This window comes from Hesperophylax consimilis, chromosome 21 (assembly GCF_061612785.1).
Source record: "Hesperophylax consimilis isolate HC1 chromosome 21, BYU_Hcon_1.0, whole genome shotgun sequence".
Taxonomy (NCBI): domain Eukaryota; kingdom Metazoa; phylum Arthropoda; class Insecta; order Trichoptera; family Limnephilidae; genus Hesperophylax; species Hesperophylax consimilis.
The window spans coordinates 24,643,264-24,670,054 of NC_142856.1; the positions used below are offsets into that span (position 1 = coordinate 24,643,264).

At 33.9% G+C, this 26,791-nt stretch overlaps 1 protein-coding gene across 3 annotated transcripts in view; it reads left to right on the top strand.

Moving 5' to 3' along the window:
* The window catches only part of RhoGAP102A (Rho GTPase activating protein at 102A), a 169,621-nt gene that overhangs the window by 85,921 nt on the left and 56,909 nt on the right, over positions 1 to 26,791 (top strand). For all 3 annotated transcript variants that reach the window (XM_089644574.1, XM_089644572.1, XM_089644573.1), the window contains 2 exons: positions 17,111 to 17,270; positions 18,429 to 18,533. In XM_089644574.1, coding sequence (XP_089500700.1) covers positions 17,111 to 17,270; positions 18,429 to 18,533 — 265 coding nt within the window. The remainder of the gene's footprint in view (positions 1 to 17,110; positions 17,271 to 18,428; positions 18,534 to 26,791) is intronic.

The following is a 26,791-nucleotide window of genomic DNA, read 5'->3' on the forward strand; positions in this document are numbered from 1 at the left end:
TTCTTCGAAAAGGACAGAAGAGCGTATGGAGCGCGCAGGTACATTTAACTGAATCATATTTAGCAACTCCGGGCATTGAATATTATTGTAACTAATTTAAACTAAACTAATTTATACAAGAAAAATATATCTTCGATATGCTTTCATACACTCGATGAGGAAATATTATATTTACAAATATATAAACTATTATTTTTCGGAATAACTTATTGAGTAAAACCTCAAATTATAATATTTAAATATTGAAGACAATATTAGTGATTTTTAAACGCAAATCTGAAACAGAAAAATCAGAAAAGGAAACGGTCACATCTGGGACTCGAACCCAGGACCCTTGTCTTTCCGGGACAATGCTCTACCAACTGCGCTAATGGGACCCTATCCTCATCGGTCACTTTTAACTGTATCATACTTCGAATAAGAACTACCAACGTTGTCTTCATTTTTTCACCGCACCGATGAGGATAGGGTCCCATTAGCGCAGTTGGTAGAGCATTGTCCCGGAAAGACAAGGGTCCTGGGTTCGAGTCCCAGATGTGACCGTTTCCTTTTCTGATTTTTCTGTTTCAGATTTGCGTTTAAAAATCACTAATATTGTCTTCAATATTTAAATATATAAACATTCCCCAATTTCATAGTCTCATTTTTTCCGAACTTCTATGCGGTATTCACATCTTCTGGTCATTTGATAAAAATAATGACTTCAATCATTCAAACCAATCTGAAATGATTTTCCAAATTCACATGTAACAAAGTCATCAAATGGCCATCCAGGGTTTTTTTACGTTTTAAAGGTACCCGTTAAAAGCCGATTCTAGCTGTGTTTCTACTTTCTAGCTAATACAAGCTTAAAAACGTTATAGTTATCTTCTTCTGCTAACCACAAATTGTTCAAAAGTTGAAACGGACCTAGACGGATTTAACGTGAACCTTCCAATTGTCAAAAAAAACGAAAATCGCGTTGATTGGCCATATGATGACAATGTCACATTTGAAATTCTATTGGGACGGGTTTGAACAATTCGTCAAATTTCAAAGTTGATTTTCAAGTTTTGTGAAGATTCTTTTCAAATTATGTTGTGATTTCAGTTTTGTGAAGCAATTGGCCAATAATTATATAGTAAAAGAACTTGAATAGGACCTTCACAGAACTTGCAGTTCAACATGTAAATTTGAAAAATTGTTCAAATTCTTGTGCTACGTATTTTTATCCGAAAAATAATACGTTATTCTATTTCATAGTTACATAAAAACATTAAAAAATAACCCAAATCATATCATCAACAAAATCTATCTTTAAAGCCTATTTTAGATGAAATAATTACCAACGTTATCGTCCTTGACCTAATGAATATTTAAAAATTAAGTGTTCCTAGTGTAACATAACTAATTAAGTAGATAATCACATTTATTTTAGAAAATCTTCGTGAACAAGGAGTTGTCTAATAGCTGCCAAAAAAATAAACCCACTTTCAATTAGATATTTATAAATTGGCTATTTCCTTCATAATTTTGAGCTGACTCAGTGTTTACATTCAAACTAATATTTTCCTTTGATGATTATCTTAATTCTTAACTTAACAGGGTTCTCATAACTATAAAATATGCAGACAAAAATAGCCCTTGTGGTTATTACCCCACGAAAACGGCGTTTTTAAAGTCAAGTAAATACTATAATTATTAGTATTTAGAGTAAAATTGTTTATGGAGAAAAGACAGCTGCATAAAATGAATGTATATAGACTGTATTTTTCCTTTTATTTGGATCGTCATGTGTGCAAAATTCATCAAGAAGTATCAACATTCTAATTTAAGGCGAAGCTTAGTGCCAAATCACTATTTTTATTGATCTTTATAACGAATTGGTGTACATTATGAAAAGCAAAAAATATGCTTTAGTTGAATTGAAGGTTTTCCTTTCGCTTCGCTTGAATAGAATACAAATAAATAAATAAATTACTCAATTAAAGATATAAATACAAACTACTACAAAAAATATTTCTTCAATAGAAATGTATGAACGCGTAAAGGAAACAACTTTTAAAAAATACAGTTTTATAGCTCAGATTATCTGTGACAGTTTCACTTGATAAACTTTTTTGCTTTCTTATAAAATTATTTACAAATTAAGTAAAAACCAGTTTTTTGCTTGATATCGAACGTTTCTAGACTCCGTTTGTCAAGCGATTTTAATGCCTATTACCTACGATATAAGGTATACCAAGAATATACACATTTTTGGCTTGTAGCTTCCTCTTAAGGGGTGTTAAAGGGTGATAAGGAGAGGTATTTCAAAATATAAGGTATACAGTGACCTTTGTCTTGTTTTGAAGGTCAAGTGTGGAACATTTCGTCAAACTTGGATTAAAACTGTATATTTATATCAAAGAACAAAGCCATGCCAACACATACACTCTTCTTTATACTTCCTAGCTAAAGTCACCGGCGTTGACCGGAATTCACACATTTTTTTCAAAATAATTCCTAATTCTTGACCATCAGTCAGTGACCTTCCTTTTGTTTTGAAGGTCGAGTATGCAAAATTTCATTTATCTCTGAATAAAACTGCACTTGTAAACAAACAAACGCCGTAACCCGAGTGGATGCCACTAGCCCTCCTGCCACATTTTTATTTATATAAATAGAAAATAGACATTGATTTATTGATTTGTAAAAGAGAATTCACCTGTTTCCCAGGTTATTAAACTACCATTAATAATATTAAATACTCTTTAAAATTAAATTAATATTATTATTTTTTAATGATAAACTAATGTTTATAAGATAAAGTTTTATGCATAGCATAAAGGATAACAAATAATTATAAGCAATAATTAGTCACCTGAAATATCAATACAAATTGAAAATATCTCCCGAGTAAAAATAAATGCCGCCAACGGGAATTGAACCGATGCCTTCTGATGTCCGGTCAGGTGCTCTGAAACCACTGAAAATCCGCCAAATGATTCAATATGTACTAGTACCTCAATCAACAATTACTGCTTATTATTTTTTTTCCATCTGTAAAGTTGGTTGTTTACAGGTGGAGTTAAGAATTTACTAAAAGTTTATCAGGAAACGGACTGCAATCTGCAATACCCTTTTTAACCGTACTACAAATAATTTATTTTAAAAAATAATTAAATATTCCGCTAAAATACATTAATTATCTATTCCTATTAAATACTCTAAAAATTCATATATTATAAGACAGTCTGTAAAACACTAAACCCTTAAATTAGACTATTCCGAACTCCTGCAACTTATAAACTTACACATCCCCACAAAAACAACACAACACACTACTACAGTATGCAGAAGTGCAACTATATTGCTAATTCTCCGATACAGAGGTTTCACACTATGGGAAAGCAATACTTGGGTGATATTGATATGTTTAATGTTAACTTGGTGAATTTTGTGTATCATATTAAAAAAAAACTATTCATTAACCTTTGGTTGTCTCTTTGTAAACATATCTGAATTATTGTTTCTTGTATTTTTATTTCATGTGTGTATGTATTTTTGTAATTTTTTATTATTTTATATCTTTTTCATGTTCTAAATCATTCATCATCTCAAAACTATACCACATATACTTATATAACAGCCCCACGGGCGTAAAATCAATAAAATAAATACAATAAACTTTAAGAGATTCTTAATAAAAATATAGAGATTCATAATAAATTTGAAGAGATTCTTGATAAATTTTAAGAATTTCTTAAGGCGATTCACTACGTCGTGTAATATTTTAAATCCATCCGTTATCAATAACACCCCTTACGTAGATGGCAATAAGGTTTAAATTCCCGCTAAACACCATCCGTCTGTTTTGATTTATGCAAGAAAAAAAACATGGCCAAAAAGTGCCTTTTATTTTATTTGGGGATATTCAGGCATAAATATTTAATTTTCTTCGATCATTTTATAAATAACTCAATTTACCACATTATACAATAAAATCATAACCGAAAATAGGTTAATAAGTAGGAGATTTTTAACTTTAAAGCAGTTTTTATAGGCCTTATACATTTTTTTCTGGACTTATAAAAAGACTTATCTAAAAATACTCGATTATTTCAAAGGCCAGGATGTATTCTACTAGCAGTATTTAATTTAGGCATCTGAAACATTTCAAGGCGACCAAATTTTCAAACCAAAAACACATGATTTTTCATCACTACGTAGTGCATCGCCTTAATAAATTTTGAAGATTATTAATAAATTTTAAGAGATTCTTAACAAATCAGCAACACTCATTTTTTTCCGTGCATCGTGTTCAGATAGCGGATCGTTCTCCCCACGAGCTAATTCGTTTACAGATTCGTGGGACTCGCTCGAAAAAAATCGTTGTGGCGACGTCCCCTAACTTGAGATTCTTGCTCAAATAGATTATATTTCAAATTACAATAAAACTGTTTTTCAATGAATGAAAGTTTTATTACAGCCAGCCTTTTCAGGAGGTTCCTCGAACGTCCGTGCGTTGATGTCCTTTTTCCTTTTTTATTCCTGATGATAATATTAGATTCTTACCAACATTTATTTTTAGCCCCGCATTCCGAAATTCTACCATTTTATAATACTTTAAGTTTTAAGTACCTAAAAACATTTATGCTGTTTTTGAAGACAATATGTACTCATTTTTAGAACGTTAATTTTATGCAATTACCTTGATAGAAAAAAATCACAAAGTATGCTCCGAAAATTATTAAAAACATATTTTGTTCCGTTGTTTAACGTGTTACAGGTATGAAAAGATATTTAAATGCAATTTAAACATTTGTCGATTTTTGAAGTGAAACTTCAAAAGTCAAAGAGTCAGGATCGACACGAAAATGCGGGTACCCCCACCACCGCTCACCGTTCACTGTCCCTCTCTCACCATATGCGCTTGTTGAGGTGGGGGAGCCGCTCACGAACGTTCTCTCCCGACACGGGACAACAATCGATGCAGTTTTTGCACGATTCATTAAGGATTTAAGTGCTCATGTATATATCTCGCACTTTAGTTACCATAACCCAATTATCACGACATTAGGAAATGATATTCATGAAATTGACAATGAAAATGGCACATGATTGGTAAATTGTCATTGTAATTTCTTTGTAATTTTTAATTGTAATATTGTTATTTATGTAATATTGTATACTTGTGAATAAATTGAAAATTTTTGGAACTATACATTAATCGAACGTCATTCATCTATAAGAAAATATTAGAAAAAGCAAATCCATGCTTCGTCGTTGAATTATTTAACCTCTAATTTTCAAACTAACCTAAGAGAGAAAATAGAGATGATGAAATGAAAATAGAGAGAGAGGAATACTAGAAGTTTCACTTCTGTCTTGCGTAGGCTTGACACACCCACTTTTTTTGTTTTATTTTAAACGAATCGTCCTTTTAATAAATATTTTCACTATTTTCGTATAATTAATTCGTTTTTTTTTTTATATAAGCGCACTCCCTCTAACATTCATATTTACATATCCACCTTTCAAACCATTTTAATCATCACAGATTATTTCTGGAACACTGTTATTTCTTTGCTTGCAATTTCATTGCATTAATTTTCTTTCATACGTTCTCTTCTGACATAAGTATTTGAATTCCATTTTGCCTTCCTTCCTCGGATATTCACTATTTCTTTAGCCGTTCACTTTTACACCATGCAGTCTCCCGGCGCTCCTTTCTTAATCCATCAGCTCTATAATATGTCCAAATAATATAAGCATCTAGCTTTTAAAGCTGGCAAAAGAAGGATGAATTCTGTAAATTCTAATTGCCTTGCGTTATTTCCGGAACTCCACATTTATGAAACTGTAACGCATGATTTTACCTTACATTTGCTTCTGGGTCTCATTTCTACAGCATTAATTTATTTATTTTTATCATTCATCTGCCAGTATGGAAGAACCATACATCAGGGTTAGTATTAGGACTCCATTGTGGACTGCTAGCATCGTTGCTCTAGTCAGTTCTAGTCAGTCAGTTCATGGCGTTTTCTGCATATACCCTTCTTTCAATATCCTAATCACCCTAAAAATATAAACTGTGTTAATTCGAGATGCGGGTATGTATACCGCCGCCCCGGAACCATTTATTGGATAACCAACGCCTCTTCCATAAGTCACCCTATGTAGTTGGGTGATCTACAAAGTTAGTTTCGGTGCTACGAAGAAAAAATAGTTTCTAATTTATTAAAAATCTCTTTATCAGGTCTAAAAACGGCATTGCAGGCCATTTCCTGATAAAATTTTAATAAATTCCTAATATATCTGAACACGTGCTCATGTACCTGCATTTTCTTGCATATATTGACGAAATATAAGGATTTTTATGAACACAATACATTGTGATAGTACATAGGTATTTCTTTTTAAAGTTTATTAGGAAACAAATCAATTCATTCATTAATGGCTGCAATCCCATTTTTAACCCGATTGCTAATAATTTTAAGAGAATCTTAATAAGTTAGCAATACGCATTTTATCAGTGTATATTTTATAAATTCTGTGGTTGACTATATCGCATAGAAAAACCACATTACCAAAAACCTTCAAACCAAACACCCATTTCGTTATAGTTTTCCGGTCATCTCCAAATGTAACTCATAAAGAAGCACTAACCTGACTTAACTTGATACCAAAACGTAAATAAAACAAATGGTTACATATTTAAAAGCCAATAAAAAAACACTGAAAACACGTATCGATTATTTTATGCTAATTTCGTATCGATTTGAATTGTTGCGTCATACCATATGTTTTAATCGGTAGGCAATTTAATCTTTTACCTAACTATATCTTCTATCATTGCACAAGCAACGTCTTTTGCTTATTTTGTTGGTAATAAGGTAAAATCTAACATTTTCAGGTTTTTCGTGGCGAATTTCATTAAGGCGATGCACTACGTAGTAATTCAAAATCATGTGTTTTTGGTTTGAAAATTTGGTCGCCTAGAAATGTTTCAGATGCTTTAATTAAATACTGCGAGTAGAATACATTCTGGCCTTTGAAACAGTCGAGTATTTTTTAGATAAGTCTTTTTATAAGCCCAGAAAAAAATAATGTATAAGCCTATGTAAACTGCTTTAAAGTTTAAAATCTCCTTCTTACGAACCCATTTTCGGTTATGGTTTTATTGTATAATGTGGCAAATTAAGTTATTTATAAAATAATCGAAAAACATTTAATTATTTGTGCCTGAACATCCACAAAATAAAATGAAAGGCACTTTTTGGCCATGTTTTTTTCTTACATAAATCAAAACAGGTGGATTTTATCGCCATCTGCGTAAGGTGTGTTATTGATAGCGGCTCGATTTAAAATATTACATGACGTAGTGCATCGCCTTAACATAATTTTAAATGTAACTAACTTTTTTTGGTGCACGTCGGGCTTCGAACCCGTGATTTCTCGAACCCGAATCAAAAGGTTAATGATCTGCCACGGAGGTCACTAAATTCTGCGGTTGAGTAAAGGTTATGATCCTTTATTACGAATCCGTGGGTCGCATGTTTAAATCTGGCGTGCGCAAGTAAAATTTATTAGATTAATTTTGTTTTATGTACCATGTTATTTTTAAATTATATTTAGTATATTTGCGACAAGTTTCAAAGTGTAAGACACTCTTATTATCACCTTGGTGAAAAAACACCATTCAGATTTGATGTTGCTTGAAATTGCTTTAGCCACGTTTGGTGACTAGATCTGAATATCCTGGTAATCCCTCACCTTCGTTCTCAGCCTCACAACATACCCGCAAATGGGGATGCAACAGTCTCACTGGCTCTAAACGGTTAGGAGTAGTTGGGACTCTTGTGCGGTAATCACATTAAAAAATAAAATTAATCTTACTAGTAGTTCTGTGAACAGTTTCATCACCAAAGAATTGTCTCTAATTTAATTAATCAAAACCAAAATTTTCTTTGAAATCGTGAGATTTGTATTTATGTTCTTAAATAAATTAACGTTTATTTTATTGCAAAAAATATATATTTTAAATAAGGAATTTAGCCAAATATACGTCACTCTCTACATGATAATTCTTGTTTTCAAACTTTCTTCAGGAAGGTTACAGGTACCTAGGTGCCATAATATTGTAATAATGCTAATAAAAAGAAATAAGAAGAAAAGGAACGTATAAAAAAAATTACATACAGATGAAATGCAAAACAGTCCAGTTAAAACAGGATAGCTCAATTAACTGTAAAAATTCTATCTCATTTTTAACGGACCATATTAGTTTTTGGGGTCACGTGACCGAACTCGCGTAGCTCGTACATCAAAAATCTTCCCAAAATATCTTCCCCACATTATTAGAGCTATTCCTCAAATTGCTGTGTGATTTAATGTACAGGGCGTTCGCGAAGTCACGTGCGCCAAGAATTTTCGCATAATAGTAATAACGGCGAAACAAAAAAAGTTCATTTAGTTGTGTGGGAGAGGAAAACACACACACATTCCATAAAGCGTTACTTCAACTGTATATGGAGAACTAATGCTCTCTCAATAGACTTTCTGTGCAAGCAGTGCCGGCAGGTGATTTTTCCATTTTTTTATTGTTAGCAAAGAGCAAAGTTTTGACCAAGCATAACTATTTTATCGTACATAAGTATTTGTTTAACTTTATTGTGACTTTATATACCATTCTCTTCCGTATCATACATTTTTCTTACACTTCTTTCTTTGTTCATTACGTACGTGTCATTTTACCACCAATACATTTTTGTGTCGTCCTCAGGCGTCTCTACTCTATACCACATTGTTCTACATAGTCTTCCTCGGCCGTCCCAGACTTCTTCTACAATTCAAACCAATATCTAAACACTCCTGACACTAATAAGAACAAACTTTATCCAGTAGTTTTGAGTCTACATGGTACAAACAAAGAAACATTCATAATAGTTAGTAGATAATCTTCATTTTCAGAACCGGTCGCCTGAAAAATGGTTATGTTTAAAACTTGTAACTGTGACGTAAAAAACAAAATGTAGATAGCTATTATAAATAAATAGTTTATAAAAAACTCTAATTTTATTACTTTTTTTACTATTCCCCTTTCAAAAGTTACAAAAATAAACAAAAAAAATTACGTACTAAACTGTAGAGAAATCATTTTAGAGAGTGCTCATTTATTTTAATGTGTCAATGATTCAAATTGGTTATAAGTAGTTTGGAACACCCACCGCATTCCCCTCTTACCCCACAATATTCCCACGATACAGTAAACCACTGCGTAGGCAAGAATCTATTTAAAATGGTTTTACTGTACACATGAATAACACGAAAATGTTACCTCGTTTACAGCATTGCTGCACAACCTTTTTTTACGGAGGGGCCAATTTATCAATTTATTTAGTCTGGTGAAATTATGCACGCGTTAATTCAGTTAGGGCTGTTATTTCCGTACAATAATTAGTTAAATTAATGTGGATTTTGGCGTATAGTTTTGGTGTAGTCGTCTAGTACCAGTTACAGAGTAAAATTTTCCGCTGTAGCCCTGGTTGTCTATTCCGTCCAATCAAGCAGATGGTAACCGATGATTATCGAGAGCTTTTTGACTACCAATGACCACGGTTGGGGTTATCTCATCCTTACTCCACTATCCCCAAACGCTTATACTTTTCTACAGTTGAATTCATCATTGCGATTCCATCTAATCAAGCAGATGGTAACCGACTACCATATAGAGCTTTTTGACTACCAATGTCCATGGGTCGGGTCATCTGATCCAGACTCCACTATTCTCAATTTTCTGCAGTTGAATTCGCGATTCTATCTAATCACGCAGATGGTAACCGATGTAAATGTATAGATTTTTGACCACCAATGACCATGGTTTGGTTGATTTCAATATCCCAAGACGTTAAAACTTTTCGCGATTTCATCCAATCGAGCAGATGGTGACCAATGACTCTCGATATTTATTTGACTACCAATCCTTAAAACAGTATCTGAAACATGATAAGGGGTCATCTAATTCAGATTTCATTTTTCTCATACTTCTTAGTCTTCATTTTTTTACAGCGGCGGGTAATCTGGACCGCATGAATCGGCCGTTGGCGCTAGTGAGTTGGCAATCATGTAGATAAATGTCTGTGTTCATAGGAAAACAATCTGAAATTGGTTGGATTTATAAACACACTTACTTCCCAATTACTGTTGCGTTTCTATTTCTCATTTTTTTATATAACTTGTTGACACTCCAACCACTATCTTCTAACTCTTCAGTCTAAATTTTTCGTTTTTTCGAACAAACAGCTATTTTCCGTAGGGTCAATTTGTTCACTTTTCGAAATAGCTCTTATGGTCTCATAGAAATCGTTGCTTCTCCCTTACTGTCGTGGTTATAAATATGATCTAAATGCTGTTAGAAAGAGAAAACACCACGCTTTATATTCACATTTAGAAGTTTATTGCAGAAGAATTAAAATGCGCATCTCTATAAATGCAAAAGTTCCGACCGCAATTTGAGAAAAAATTATGAAACTCTGTAAATTTTTTTTATATAAAACGGTAAACAAGCGAGGTGACGGTAATGTTGTGACAGCATCTTATTGGTCAAAATGCTAGAAGCCCGAGGGGTCAAACCGTGTTGCATAGTTATCATATCATGAACCACACCAGCGTCATCTGCTTCGAGTTTTCCAAATTACCTGCCATTGAATATCACTTTCGCATCTGTTGAAATGAGAGCTTTCCGCTGTATCCCTGTTGCCTATCCCATCCAATCAAGCAGATGGTAACCGATGACTCCGTGATACATTTACGATCCCGTGTTGTTTGGGCGCTATAATGTATTTGCTCCAAGCGAAAGTGTTCCTATCCATCGGATGACTGCCAAAATCACTATTATTCTATTTCGCCTGATCTACGTCATTAATTGTTGCTGCGGACGAGATCAAACATTCGCGAAACCCTTGTCCCATATTCAAAATTAACTTTATTAATTTAAATATCATTAAATTTATTTATAGTAAAATCGTACCTAGTGGGAATAATGTGAATCTCGATTATTGATCAAAAAATTGTAAAGTTCGATTTATTGATCGAAAAATCGGAATCTCGATTATTTATAAAAAATTGTCAAGTTTGATTTATTGATAAAAAAATCGTACTTTCGATTATTGATAAAAAAAAATCGACATCTCGATTATTGATCGAAAAATCGAAAAAGCCTCAATTATTGTGAGAAAAATGAAATAAAAGAAAAACATTAAGGCTCGATTATAGATCGAAATATTGTAAAGGATCAACGATACGGATAGCGATTTTGTTTTATACTAGCTGACGTTAACCCGGCGTTGCTGGGGGTTAACCTTACGAGAGAGACATATACCATCGCAGTCTTTTCTGTAGACCACTCTACTTTTCTCTAGTTTTTTTATGGATATAATGTGCATGTTTTATATATATATAAACCTTCCGGAAGAAATTCGCTAAATGATAGTGAAAACCCTGTCAAATCCGTTGCGTAGTTTAGAAGAACTAAGCGTACAAACATAAAAATGCTGATGGCAATTGTTTTTTACTCTCATATACTATTTAAAAAACAGCAATGTGAAATTTATAACTGATTTCAGAAGAATTTTCTTTAAAAATTCCATACAAATAGGCATTAACTATTACACAAAAAAAAATTTTGTGATGTTTTTGATAAATAAAAGTGAGAACTGAAAATACCATAAAATTAATAAAACTGTCAATAAAATTTTCCAATTAATGCGATGCACTACGTCGTGTAATGTTTTAAATTGAGCCGCTATCAATAACAACCCTTACGTAGATGGCGATAAGGTTTAAATTCCCGATTAACACCATCCGCCTGTTTTGATTTATGCAAGAAAAAAACATCGCCAAAAAGTGCCTTTTATTTTATTTTGTGAATGTTCAGGCATAATTTTTTTTTTCGATCATTTTATAAATAACTTAATTTGCCACATTATACAATAAATTCATAACCGAAAATGGGTTTGTAAGTAGGAGATTTTGAACTAAAGCAGTTTTCATAGGCCTTGTACATTATTTTTTTCTGGGCTTATAAAAAGACTTATCTAAAAAATACTCGATTATTTAGAAGGACAAGATGTATTCTACTCGCAGTATTTAATTAAAGCATCTGAAACATTTCTAGGCGACCAAATTTTCAAACCAAAAACACATGATTTTGCATTACTGCGTATGGCATCGCCTATAATAAAGCATTTAAACATAGACCGAAGAAAATTGATGAGAAAAATGTGTTATTTTTCCTCGCTTTATTTATGTCTTAATTACCATTATTCTACTGCTGTTTGTTTATGCATTCGTACAACTTGCGACGAGGTCAAGACAATTACTATGTCATTCCAACCATTTAAAAAAGAAAGAATGTGAAATCTCGTACTTAAAATCTTCAAGGAATATCTTCGTAAGACAACTTTGCCAACAATTTACCTGTATGAGATATTTACACCACCAACCACCTGCAGATTGTAATCGACTTAGGTAATTTGGTGTAAACACGTGCAAACTGAAATAAACAACAAACAATAATATGGAAACCGAATTTCAAAATGAAAACTGAAAAATTAAAATGGTGGCATACAATCTCAAATCAACAAAAAAATACTGAAAAGAAACTAAAAAATCAAAAAATTGACACAGTAAAATAATATGGAAGCAAAAATTCAAAATGATAGCTGTGCATACAATATATATTATAATATCAACAGGTTTGTTGCAGAGAGGGCCTTTTTTTATGTGAAACTGCACAATAGTTCCAACTGCTCTCAAATATCTTGAGCCAGTTAGACTATGGCATCCCAAATTGGGGTATCTTGTAAGGCTGAAGGTAGTGGGGAAGGGAAGGAGATGGTAATAGGGAGGTTGGGGAGTACCTGGCTTTTCAAATCTGGAACGGTGAGGCAAAGAAGATGGAGAAGACGAAGGTGGGGTTAACAAGGGCGGTGCGGGTTCAATCTCCTGCTAGCTAGTCCCTCCGTGAATTTTTGAAGCATTTACCATTGATAGAAAAACATTTTTACTTAAAAACAGCTCAACCATTGGATAAAAATAATATAATCGTGCAATAATTGAAAAAATAGTAAAATGGTATCTAGTGAATCGATTTTTTGATCGAAAAATCCTAATCTCGATTATTTATCGAAAATCCTATTGTCGATTATTTATCGATAAATCGTTTTCTCGATTATTGATCGAAAAATCGTTATCTCGATTATTGATAGGAAAATCGTTATCTCAATTATTGATCGATAAATCGTTATCTCGATTATCGATCGCAAAACGTAATCTCGATTATTGATCGAAAAATCGAAAAGCCCCAATTATTGTAAGAAAATCGTTAAGGCTCGATTATTGATCGAAATTTCGTGAAGGTACGAATATTAATGATTGGATTACCGTAACCGTACGTAATTAATTAATAATTAAACATACTCATTTAGGTTGTCGGTGCATCGGTGCGTCCTGTGTGAAATTATTCTCGTTCAATGAACTATTAATTTCAAAAATTGGATCTATTACTCTGACAAACAAAAAAGTAGGCACCAAAAATATCTTATTTAATTTAATTAATCTCTTTATTTAATTTTTTTACGGAATATTTTTTCAAGTTTACTGACGGTGTAACAGCAAAAATATTATAAATAAAATTAACAATATTTCATTTTGAACGACAGTGAAACTTGGGCAAATATTTTATAAATGCTTTTAGCTTCACAAATGTTACAATTATAATAAACCGTGATTTTTAACGAGTCTGCGTTAGTAATTAACTAATTATTGTAATCGTTTTAAAATAAGAATCTTCAGATCACGAGTTGCAGATAAAAATAAACAAAATAATAGCGGGCAAACAAAAATACCAACATGACGAAAAATGCAAGATGGCGGCCGGCGATCAGCTGATCGTGTCAAATGGCTAACAAAAATATATCACTCGTCGACAGGCGAATGATTCATTGTTCGATGTTCTTCTTGTTGTGGGTTCATTTCCGTGGGCAGGCTTTGGTGGTATTACAACTCACCGATGTCTAGACGCTTAAATACCGCTTAAATACATTTAAGTAATAAGACAGGGGCGTTGATAAAACACTGACTAATGTTGTGACGTCTTCCTACTATTCTTATCACGAATGTCTTTCATTTTGCTACAGAATTGTACTGCTTATTTAGTTTCCCAAAATAGTGTCAATACTGCACCCAAACATTTAAGATTTCATTGGAAAAATACTGTGTAACTCTACAAATACCTTATTTTTGTCATCTTTGAGAATGCTGTGTGAAGGTTTGTTAAAGAAATAAAGGAGAGGAAGATCTGGAAAGGAAAAAGGTAAAGGTAAGAATCTGAGGGTCAGTGTGTCCAGGAGTGACGGACGTATGAATTCATCCCTCCTAATGCGGTGGAAGGCGATGGGTCGAGAGTGTTCTGTTGGAGACATATAAAGACCTCACTCCACCAGTCTCTCCAAATCCGGCCCGCCACACAGTATTTAAGCAGACGCATCAGCAGCCAACTTCTGGGCACTTCTGCTAAGTCATCAAATGCAGTGAATCACTTGGGGAAGTGGTGTTGGTTATGCAACGGCAGTAAAAAAAACCTTCACATAAAAAAAATTATAAAACGTTTTAAAAGCAGACTTTCTCAATATTATATTCCAATTAAAACATAGCTGTTTTCCGATTTCCAGAGATGTGCTTTATTTCAAATAAATCCATTTCAAATGGAAATGCAAAATGCAAAATAGGTATTTTCCATTTTGCATTTTAAATGCTTTTCCAAAAACCATTTTGCATTTTGCATTTTAAATGCTTTTCTCAATGCATTTTCCATTTTAAATGCTTTTTTGCAACATTCTTCCTACTATCTCCACTCATCTTTTTTTCAAAAGCCCCAAATATCAGTCGGTCGTCAACCTCGCTATGAGAGATAATTTACATTTATCAAGTTGCTCCCTGGTAGGAGCCCTGGCAATTGAGTGATAACATTACAAAAAATACTGATTCAAATACTGAACATGAGGCCATGACGCTCTAATATTAAATGTTTGATAGCAGTTTCTATGTTTTTACGTTGGCAACATTAGTCCCGCGCAATTTTTTTGTGGTTTCATAATCTGTAGTCGTGGTGTTTTTGGATTTACCATCATGTAATATGTTTGTTCTACATTGAAGTCCATTATTAAATGACAAAATTGTTTAAAAATTCTATAATTATTTTTGTTTGACCTGAGAAACCATTTTGCATTTTGAAAATAGGTATTTTGCATTTTGCATTTGAAATGCTTTTCTAAAAACCATTTTGCATTTTGCATTTTCAAATGGAAAAGTTTTGACCCATTTCCATTTTGCATTTCAAATGGTTTTGGGTACCCATTTTGCACATCTCTGCCGATTTCACATTGTTGAAATGGTGTTTTTGATATAGTAGTTGAAAATATAATTTTTCACTTCTTGTTGATTACTCGACACCAAAATTAATTACCAAAATAAATCATCACATCACAACATCATTTGAAACTACCGTGTCTTTTCCTGCTGACCCTGCAGAGCAATTCGTGCTTTCGTCTGAGTCATCTCGTCAAATAGAAAGATGCATCAACTAGTTCGTTGGTTCCATGTGCTCTGGCGATGATTATAAAACGACCACAATAATACAGTACCAGACGTGTTTGACTGTTCCCATAAAAACAGGTTTAATTGCATAAAAACTTTCGTCTGAATTATCTCAAACGTTTGCCAATTTTCCATTTTGTACGTCTCTAACTAACTTATGATTTATTTATCTTCGTGGTTGGTCTCATCATAGGTTCAGATTGGACATAGTAACAAAGAGTTATAAAAATAATAAGAAAATGAGTCATAAGGAGTCTCTTGAGATTTATATTTAAAAAAATTATACAAATTTGATAAGAGTGTCTTAATTTTGAGGCATTTTAACTGGGGTAGCCCCAATAAGATAATGTTGAAAGTTGAAGAGAAACTGGAAAAAAATGGAAGAAAAGGGAAGAGGAATGTAGTAGTACCTAGCTTTACAGAACTGTTGTGTTTTTAAATTAAAATAACTTTTCCCAGAATACAAATATCTTGCCTAATTTTAATCACTTCTCTACTATCATTACAATCGGAAAATGTAGCTTGAAGAAGAGTAGAGTGGGAACCTGACATCTTGGACCACTTGACCACTAGCCGATGTGGTAGTAAACATACATAAAGCCACGTTTAGCATAGTTTTCGATTACCCCCAAAATTCAAATATAAATTAATTTGACTTGTTCGTAAAATTGAAAAATATTGATAATAGTTATATTATTTTGATCAGCTTGATATGTCTTGTATAAGTGTGACTTGAGATTCTTACGGCCAAAGGTATCTCCGCATCACCGTAGTCATTTACGGGGTATTATGCCATCATTAGGGCAGACGATGACGAACACGTCATCAGGGTAAATATCTGCCCTAATGATGGCATAATACCCCTTAAATGACTACGGTGATGCGAAGATCAACAGTGCAAGGCTGTCTGAAACTTCGGCTGTATGGTTGACGAAGTGCAACACGACATTGGACCTTAAAGATCAATAAAGATAATATTCTCTCCAATGTCCATTATCATTAATAATTCTTTGTTTCTGCATTTTGTTAATCTTTCAATTTGCAAGGCTGTCTGATACTTCGGCTGTATGGTTGACGAAGTGCAACACGACATTGGACCTTAAAGATCAATAACGATAATGTTCTCTCCAATGTCCATTATCATTAATAATTCCTTGTTCCTGCATTTTGTTAATCTTTCAATTTTATTTATCTTTTATTGACACTTCAGACCAGTATATACCATAGATAATGGAGGTAAGGAAGATTAACGCACAGCAAACATCGTTCACCCATACTAAAGTGCAAATTGTATAATGTATCGTTAATGGATATTTTTATTCTGTAAATATACATTTAAAATATAAATAAATAAAAATAAAATCGCATCTATGTACAGTGGCGTCCGCCCGGTTTAATTTTTAAAACACTTTAATCAATTTTTACATAGAAATTTCATTGAAAATCATCATTTTGCACGAGCGATTTTTTTACTGTTCTGATTGTCCAGGGCAGCTGCACGTGGTCCGACGGCTCCGCGGGCCACCAGGTGGTGCTGGCGGGGGCCCCTCTGCAGGGCCTGGCCGAGGCGGAGCGCCGGGCCCTGCGGCAGGCAGCCCTCGCGCGCCTCAGACAGCTAAACTTAGGGGTTCCGGTTGATATTCCTGACGGTGAGTCGTGTATTTTTTATCTATTTTTTAAGTCCAAATATTTTTAACCTTTTTCAATATCTTTTAAAACAATTTTTGAGTCAATATATTTTTAAACTTTTGAACCAATTAATATAGTCAATATGTTTTCAATCTTTATTTGAATGGATATCTTTTTGTCGTAATTTGAGTGAATTTTTTTTGAATTGTAGATCTGTGCCTGCCATTAGCAGTATACTAAGAATACATAGAGTTAATGTAATAAAGAATTAAGAGCCCAGGGAAAAGTTAGATTATTTTGTAGTGCCCAAGAAGACTTAGTCCCGCTGTATCCACGGTATAATAAGAAAATTAACCGGACAACTTACTATTATAGGTAAGTGTAGATTTGTTGAGAGCGGTAGTGGGGAGAAAGAAGGTTGGGGAGACCTTCAACTAGCAGTAAATAGAGATTGACTCATCATAATAACGATGCAACCTCATTTGTTGAAGTGTTCAGGTATACTAAGCTAATTAGTCCCATCAAGACTATTGTAAACCACTACTGCTGATCTAGAAGAAAAAAGTTATTCAAGACGATCATTGTCATCTAGAAGTCACATGGGAGTCACTAGCTAAATAATAGAATGTTTTGCCTTCCTTATAATATAACTAAATGGTGCTTATTTAAGGATACTATCTTAGTGACCATCTAAGAAGCCAATATAGAGAAAGATAAAGTAGGTGTTTCGTGACGCTGAATTGTTTTAACGTTTTTTCCGCTCCAACCAATAAGGAGGCTAGGATTCAAATTTTACTGGTTTGAATCTGCACAGGGTTGCTTTGAGTTGAATCAAGATAATGACAGCTGACGAAAATACCGTACTGAGAAAACAACCGACGTGTCAATTTGATTTTTAGTCGGAGTTATAATTAGTTCAATCTTATACGAGTGCTTGTGAATTCCACCACCATACGAGTGTTCCCAAAAGAACCATATCATTGAACATCACAACCAACTCTTCCGTAAGTCACGATATCTATCTTTTTGGTTCAGCGAACGGAGCGTTAATTTACATAGGCACATACCTGCCTAGATTATAACCATTATAATCTAACCCATTTGTCGATAGTCTACGAGATTATCGCACAGTAGGAATAAATATTTTAAAAAAAATGATTTAATTATTTAATTTCCAGAGACCGCAGCAGCCGCAACCCACAAGCCAAAAAGAAGAGCTTACCTCCTCAAGAGGAAGGCTTTAACAACAGGATTTCTGGCCAAAGATGGGGAGAAGGAAAAGGGTGAGTCATAATAGTATAATTTATTAATTAATTTCCATTGATTTATTTTAAGGGCAAAGCAAAGAGATTTGCTCCATCGCTGGTCTCCGTATAAAATATTTTGTATTTTACTTGCGATGTAATGGCCACAAAAGTCTTAGTAGTGGTAAAATGACATTTATATCATCGAGAATGATGTAAGAAACGGATCTGAGTTTAGAAAATGAGATGGAGAAGAGAAACTTGATAAGAATCATCGTCATGTTTTCTAGATCAAAAGATGGTATTTTATGGTCGAAAGATGATTTAAATTTCTTTATAATTGGTTAATAAAGTCTGCCGTCTTAAACACGAGCTATTTTGTTTTATACCAGAGTTTTGGAACATTTTTTCCACTGGGGGCCATTTAGATGTTTGCAGTATCACCCGCGGACCGTACTTTGGTAGAGGAGAGGGAGGGGGAGAATCTTCAATGTATTATTAGAACCTTATTTTAAGAAGCACCGATTTTATTTTACTTTTATATCACACCTGACAGGAATTCTTCCAAAAAAATGGAAAATGTGTAACGAAATGTCATGTTCATAAATGGAACATACACTCGGAACGCGGGAATGGTTTCCCTTGAATTGCGTCTACAGATGAGTCCACAAATCGAAAAGACTGGTTCAAACTTAAGAATAATTCTGCATAAAAGACCACGAGCTTAAATAATCGTTACATGCGAAACAAACAAATGGTTTTGATTTTGCAGCATATGGTGTGAAACTAGAATTTAAACGCAACTCGGAACATGCGAACGATTTCCTTCGAAATGCGTCGGCAGATGAATCCGCAACTGGATTTTGTATCTGGTTCCCGCTTTCATTAGCATTACGCTCATAATTTCTTATTGCACCTTTAGTTTATTGTTAGTAAAATAATAAGAAATTTAAATGAAATTAAAAAGGGATGTTGGATCGGCTATTTATTTGTATCTAAACTGCTTTCTGGGAACGAAGGTGAATACGTAAGTACCTGTCAGCTATATTATACCTTTCTCTGGGTTTTGTAATAATAATGTCTTAAAATGTATCTGAAACACCGTGAATGAAAACCGTCCTCGCGTTCTGAAAGTTATTTTTTTTACTCTTTTTTATTGTCAAATGGCAACACCAAAGTGATCGCGGGCCTCACCAAAAAGCCTCACCGACCGCAGCTTAGTATAGTTTTGTGGCAGTATTGTCATACAGCCATCAAACTTCTCCTATCTTCCTTTTATTACTATTCTAGTATCATCTACTTCGTCATTTCCAATTTATTCGCCATCCCAAACGGTTTCTTGAATTATGTTCCTAAATTCTGCGAATAGGTGAACTTTGATGTAACACCGATTGAAACAGAAAAAATGTGGGAATTTTTGGCACGTCAGGTTACTGACGATTAAAAAAATTTCTGTTATCTTAAAAATGAATAATGGAACATACCTTCTTTTACGAGATTTTAAATACATGATGAGATTTTAAAAGCAAAACAAATTCTTGTCAGAACTCGCTATAATTCCGATTCTCAGAAGTAGCTGGCACTAGACTTATTTTGCTTCACGTGAGTCCAAAGTGTTTTAGTAAATAATTTTGAATTGGGTTAATCACTATTCCTTGCGAATGTGGAATTCGAGTATTGAGACAGGAAGATTCGATAATATTTCTTTAAGCTTTATAGTAAGTTATTTAAGCGAATTTCTGGGACACATAGTTTCAATGCCAGAGATTATTATTGTTCTAGCATCATTTTCAATTTTATCTACGATGTTTAGTTTGTGGTTAGGTTTTTGACACACTTTCGTCGCGAATTTTGGGATGTTGAGGCAAGGAGATTTCTGACAAATTTACCGTTACATTTCTTAAAGATGCTCTCAGAAAGTCATACATGTGTGTATTTCCGCTACTAAATAAAATCCAAATTAATGGGAGTTTAGTTTAGTCAGACCCTTAACGAATGAAATGATGAGATTTTTAATAAATTAGCAAAATCTATTTTTCTTCGTGTGGTCGACAACTGACCATTGAAAACGATGGACCTGCCAAACAAAGGAATTTTTATATAAGCTTCGTTATCGTTGCCATAGGATGCTTCCCAGAGGGAGAGAAGTTTTTGTAGTTCATGCACACATAAGTATTTTAAAAAAATGATAATTCTTTAAGAACGCATCCTTTTATCATCATACATTTTAGTAAAAAATAATAAAACCTATGTTATACAATTTACGAACTAAATACAAAAAAAAAACAGAAGTAGAGTGAAATTCTTGACTCGTTTTTCAATTAAGGCAAACCCCATTTTTCAATATGGCTTTGAGTGCTAACATTTGCGCACAGTATCTACGGAAAAACAGGACGGTCTAATACAAAACGGGATGTGCATATGGTCGCGTATGTATCTAATAACAATAATAATGCAGTTTAAAAACTATCTGAGAAGTATAGCGTTTATTTAAAAATTATCGTGATTTTAGATGTTGAGATGTTTATGCGTTGATTTATCAGATGTCTATCCAAAAAACGCTTGGCGAGCAGCACATTAAAACGTTGACTGAGGCTGATCTGAATGTTATTTTTCCTATTTCTCGCGAATTTGGTTTTCGAAATATCAGCCGATTCAATATATTTCTTTCACCCTTATTTACATTATCTAAACGGTTGTTATTTTCTGGAGCATGTAGTTTCAATGTCAGAGATAATTGATATGTCAGGACTATTTGCTATGCTATCCGCAATTTGTTATTTTGGATGTTGGTGTAGTTATGTGCCTGGCGTTTATCTATTTTTTTCTTATTGAAATCGATATATCGAGACAGAAATATTCAAAATGTTTTCTTAGAGCTTTTTACTTTATTGTAATTGTTATTTTCTCAGCCACGTAGTTTCAATGCCAGAGATAAAGCGTGGTAGAATCATTTGCTATTATATCTTATTTTGTGATCATTATCATTGTATGGATTGTTGCATCCGTAGTTTTCTATTTTGGTTGTTATTGTAGTTGGGTTTTTGACGTTAACCTCCAGCATTCTAGGCCATTGCTGTTTTCCAACTTAAGGCAAAAAAGTGATTGTTGTTTTCGATATATTGAAGCAAAAAAGTGATTTTTGTTTTCGATATATTGATGCAAAAAAGTGATTGTTGTTTTCGATATATTGATGCAAGAAAGTAATTCTTGTTTTCGAAACATCAAGATAAGGAAGTGCTTGCTGTTTCCTGGTGTAATTAGATTAAATGTCAGAGATATTTTTTTGTTTTAGCATCTTTTGCAATTTTTATCAACATTGAAATATTTTGGCTGTTGTTGCGGGCTGTATGTTTTTGACATTACCTTCGTACACACAACTCCCGAACTACGCAATGAGCCGCTCCCAACTAGCAAATAAATAATCGAGCAGACAAAGGCATTGAAATTTTAGAAAATGGCCATATTGGAAAGATGGTGACCGGATAAATCATCACAATGATAATTCATCACATCTTTAAAAAGTTATATAAAGTCATGGAAAGTTATGAAACAAAAACTTTATTAACTGGGTTAAGTAGGTTAGGTTTAGGTTAGGTTGGGTTAAAAAAAAAATATCGTTTTTAATGACTTTATATCACTTTTTAAAAGTGTGTTGAATTGTCACTGTGTTGAGTTATCATGGAACCGATTGATATGTAGTACGTATTGTTCAGCTGTAATTTTAGTTTGAAAAACTGTAGTGTTTACTTTTGTAATAATTTTGTAAGTTTATGTTTTCAATAATTAAGTCCACATGTAATTTTTATTACTTACTGTAATTGTAAAGTTGAACATCTTGACACAGAAATTCGGTTTATGATTTTATTTTAACATACAATTTGTTCAAAAAATTAATAAATAATCATCCCGTGATAGCTGGGGTAAGTTGTTTGAATGCCAAACAATATTGAGATATCACCAATTTCATCCTCTGTTAAATTTTTGAATAATTTCTTGATTTGGATGCTGAACAGAATTATAATTTTTTTTTTATAAAGAAAGACAAACATTCCCAGGTTACGAATAATCTGACAATATTTGAAAATCTCCTACAACTGATGTGTTGGAGGACTTAGCCAGCCGAGGAATTGAACACACTACGCCTGGGTGGGACAATAATACAAATTGAAAATATCTCCCGAGTAAAAATAAATGCCGCCAACGGGAATTGAACCCGTACCTTCTGATGTCCGGTCAGGTGCTTTGTATCCACTGAGCTATGTCGGCTTATTTCCAAACCGCCAAATGATTCAATATGTACTAGTACCTCAATCAACAATTACTGCTTATTATATTTTTTCCACCTGTAAACAACCAACTTTATTTTTGATGGCGTCGGTCAATATCTTCATTTATTGGTGAAATATTTTTGACTTGTCAAATATTATTATTTTTTTTATTGATAATCTAATGTTTATAAGACAAGGTTTTATGCACAGCATAAAGGATAACAAATAATTATAAGCAATAATTAGTCGCCCGAAATATTAATACAGATTGAAAATATCTCCCGAGTAAAAATAAATGCCGCCAACGGGAATTGATTGATATTTTAAATGCTCTATTCGCCGGTGGTTCAATTAATTCATTAAATAGCTGATAGCTGTCGATCTGGGAAGGAGAGGGATTGATAATTCCGGGGGTGTGTTAATGGTTTTACCGCAAGGGGCATCAACCAGCTATAAATATGTTTGAAACATGCTTTTATTATTATTCTCGGAAATTAATGGCATTTCTAAGAATGCTCGATGAAATCCGTATCCGATTTCCATCGTTTGATTATGTCTTGTAGTTTAACGGCGTTCTGCACTAGCGAACTAATTCTAGTAAAATTATTACGATTTCTGAGATTCAATCGAAGATTTCTCTATATTTTAATATATATGCATAAAGAAGAGTGTATTTGGCTCTGTTTTTTTTATACAAATCTACAGTTTTATCCCAATATTTCCATATTGGAGGATGCTCTAATTATTGCCTTGGTGTAAGACCTCCGTTCAGTATTGAAATGTTGCTTGAAATGACTTTGGCCGTGTTTGGTGACCAGATTTGAATAGCCTTGTACTTTCCCACCTTCCTCATCCCCATCTCTTTCTCCATCCCACTATCTTTAGCCTCACAACATACCCCGATTGGGGGTGCCATAGTCTCACTAGCTTCAGACTTATATGTTCAGAGTTACGGGCGGCAACATTTGTAGCGATAGCAACTAGAATGAGAATGAATTGGGAACGTTCTTAGGTGCAACTTAAATCACATTGGAACCTACTAGCGCACACCGTAGGTACTGCTCATCTACCTACCAGCTGGATAATTCTCGATGCATTCGCACCTTATATAAGCGACAGCGGGAAGGTACTGAGTTAGTCTACTACTTACTTATGTTTAACGCGCTAATCAAATCAACTTACTCCTTTTGCGCCGATATTACTTAAATAATCCTTGCTGTGTCTGTGATTGTGATATATAAAATATTGTTAAAATTTATTCACGGCTGTTTTATCCCGGCAACAGAATAAATCTATTATAAATATCACATACTTTAATTTTAACACGAACACATCCGCAACATTTCTAAGCCCGGGCAACGCCGGGGACTTCAGCTAATAATATATAAATAAAAGTGTACCCGTGTGGGCTGGTTTTTTAAAACAAAAATCTACAGTTTTATTCCGAGATTGATTAAATTACGCACTTGACCTTCAAAACAGGAGGAAGGTCACTGTCTTCACCTTGTTCGAAAAATTGAGTAAAGAGGGGGATTGCAGCTAGTACCTACCTTAAAAAGATCATCTTAATTTGTTCGTTGCCCGACTCCCTCAGAGAACTGACAGAATTAAGATGTTTATTATAAGATATTATTTGGCGAATATTATTTTGAAATTAAAACCTTGAAACTGGTAGAAAAATTCATTTACGTCAATAACATTTCTTTTGAATTTTTCGTTAAGCCTTTTTAAGATATATAGTTGCGTAGTACATTATTTTGTTGTATCTCATAAGGTTTAGCCAGCGTTATCAATGAAGCGTCCGAAAATATTTTTTTTACAACTTGATTACAAAACATTGACTTTTCTCTACTTTTTATAAATATAATATGCATGTTTTACATATAAATAAAGCCTTCCGGAAGAAATTCTCTAAATAATAATGCAAACTCTATCAAAATCCGTTGCTTAGTTTACTAAAAGTAATCGCACAAACATACAGACGCGTATAGCGACTTTATTTAGAAGAGAAGAGAAGATCAAAGTTACGATACAAAAACATGAAACATTTACTTTCGTGAATTAGACATTTTGCCTTTAAAAAACTCTGTGAGTGTTTTACATCAATCGATTCACGATTTGCTTGGGCGATCTCAAAATGCAGTTGGCACAATACGTCTGTTGCGTTTTTGTCGTTTTTTTCTGTAACGAATCTAGTAATGTCTATTCCCGTGTCGTGATTCTAGCTTCTCGTACTAACTGTCCTGCCGTTCATTGGCTTCCCCGTCAACTTCTCCACTGCTGTTTTCTCTGCCACTTAAATGTATCGCAAGTTTTGTCGGCCTTTGAGAATCATTCAACTTTTAATTCATCTCTTTATGTAACATTCATTAACCCATTTTGACCTTGTAGGTTTTTAATTGCCAAACAACGCTGTATGTTATTTTACAATATTGTATTGGTAATGTTCAGAGATTTCTTTTCTCTCCCATGTCAATTCTTTAATAATGTATTGCTGTTAATAAAAGTCAGTCAGGTTACAGGTATATTAATAAGGTAGGTAGCAGAGATGTTCGAATACGCAAAAGACTTGCGGTCTGGCGATTGTCTTTCGTTAAAATGACTAAGAAAATTTCCTAATGAAAATAAATAGTTTTTTTCTTATCAGCGTCAGAAGTAATTCACATAAATTTCCGGGTGGTGTGCAGAATCGGTCAAATTTGAGAACTTGATGTAAGAAAATCATTTTGCTTAATTTGCTGGTATCGTGTGTATAACCTAACATAGTATTTCTCACTATAATTGGCGAAGTGAGTGAACATAGCAGTCCATAGTACAGGGTTTTCCAATAAGAGGTGTTATTTTGATATTCAATCGTAAAAGGTTTCGTTGCTTGTGTGGCACGTAGCGCCCTCGCCGTCTTATTGAAAGTAAACGTTGTCCAAATCAATACCATCCAATTCAGGCCATAAAAAATCATCAATCATCTCTCGATAGCGCAATCCATTCACCGTAACTGTTACTCCAGCCTCATTTTCGAAAAAGTATGGTCCAATGACTCCGCCGGACCATAAACCGCACCAAACAGTCACACGTTGAGGATGGAGAGGCTTTTCAACAATAACTCTTGGGTTTTCCGTGCCCCAGATGCGACAGTTTTGCTTGTTTACGAAGCCACCGAGGTGGAAATGGGCCTCATCACTCAAGATGATTTGCATTTGATTCACAAATGTCAAAAAATGATAGCTTCAAAAGTAACATTTACCGAAATAGCGGGCTATTCAAAATAACACCTCTTATTGGAAATCTAAATAGGTCTGCGAGCCATTCTAGGGCCTCAGGCGTCGCCATGTGGACCTCATCAATCCCACCAGAGAATAAATGGAGCGGGCATTCGTTGATCACATGTTCGGTGGTCTGAACCGCACCACATTCACACATCGCCGACTCTTTAAGGCCCCATCTGTGCATCATGTGAGCACAGCGGCTATGGGAGCACCTTAACCTATTGATGGTGGACCAGGTTTTGCGAGGCAATGAGAACCCATGCTGTCTCTCGATGGGGTCCTGTATGAGATGGGCATTCCCCACGTTGGCCGTTTGCCACTCAAGTTTCCACCTATCTTCTGGCGTGAGAGGTAATCGGAGGAGCCTCTCTCCTTCCGCCCAGAAGGGCTTTCGGGACTTCAAACGGCATGCCGCACAGTGGGCTGAGAATCGCCTTTCATAGACATAGAGACCTGAATTTTCAAGGGTATTTTTTTTGGCTAGAAATGGATTATGCTGATCATTACTATGCTATAAAATTTCACAGTGTAAATAAAATATTGTAAACTAGACAAAGCCTACTCATATGTAAAGCATTTAAGCATTAAAATGAATCATCAACATTGAAAAGTGTATTTTTCAACTTTGAGGATTTAAAAAAAAAAAATCACAACTTGCGCCACAATACGAAGTATGTCGAAAAAATGCAAATAAATAGTAGTATATCTGTGTGTAAGGATAGAATGGCCAACCTTATGATTCCAGAGATAGCCTCATTTT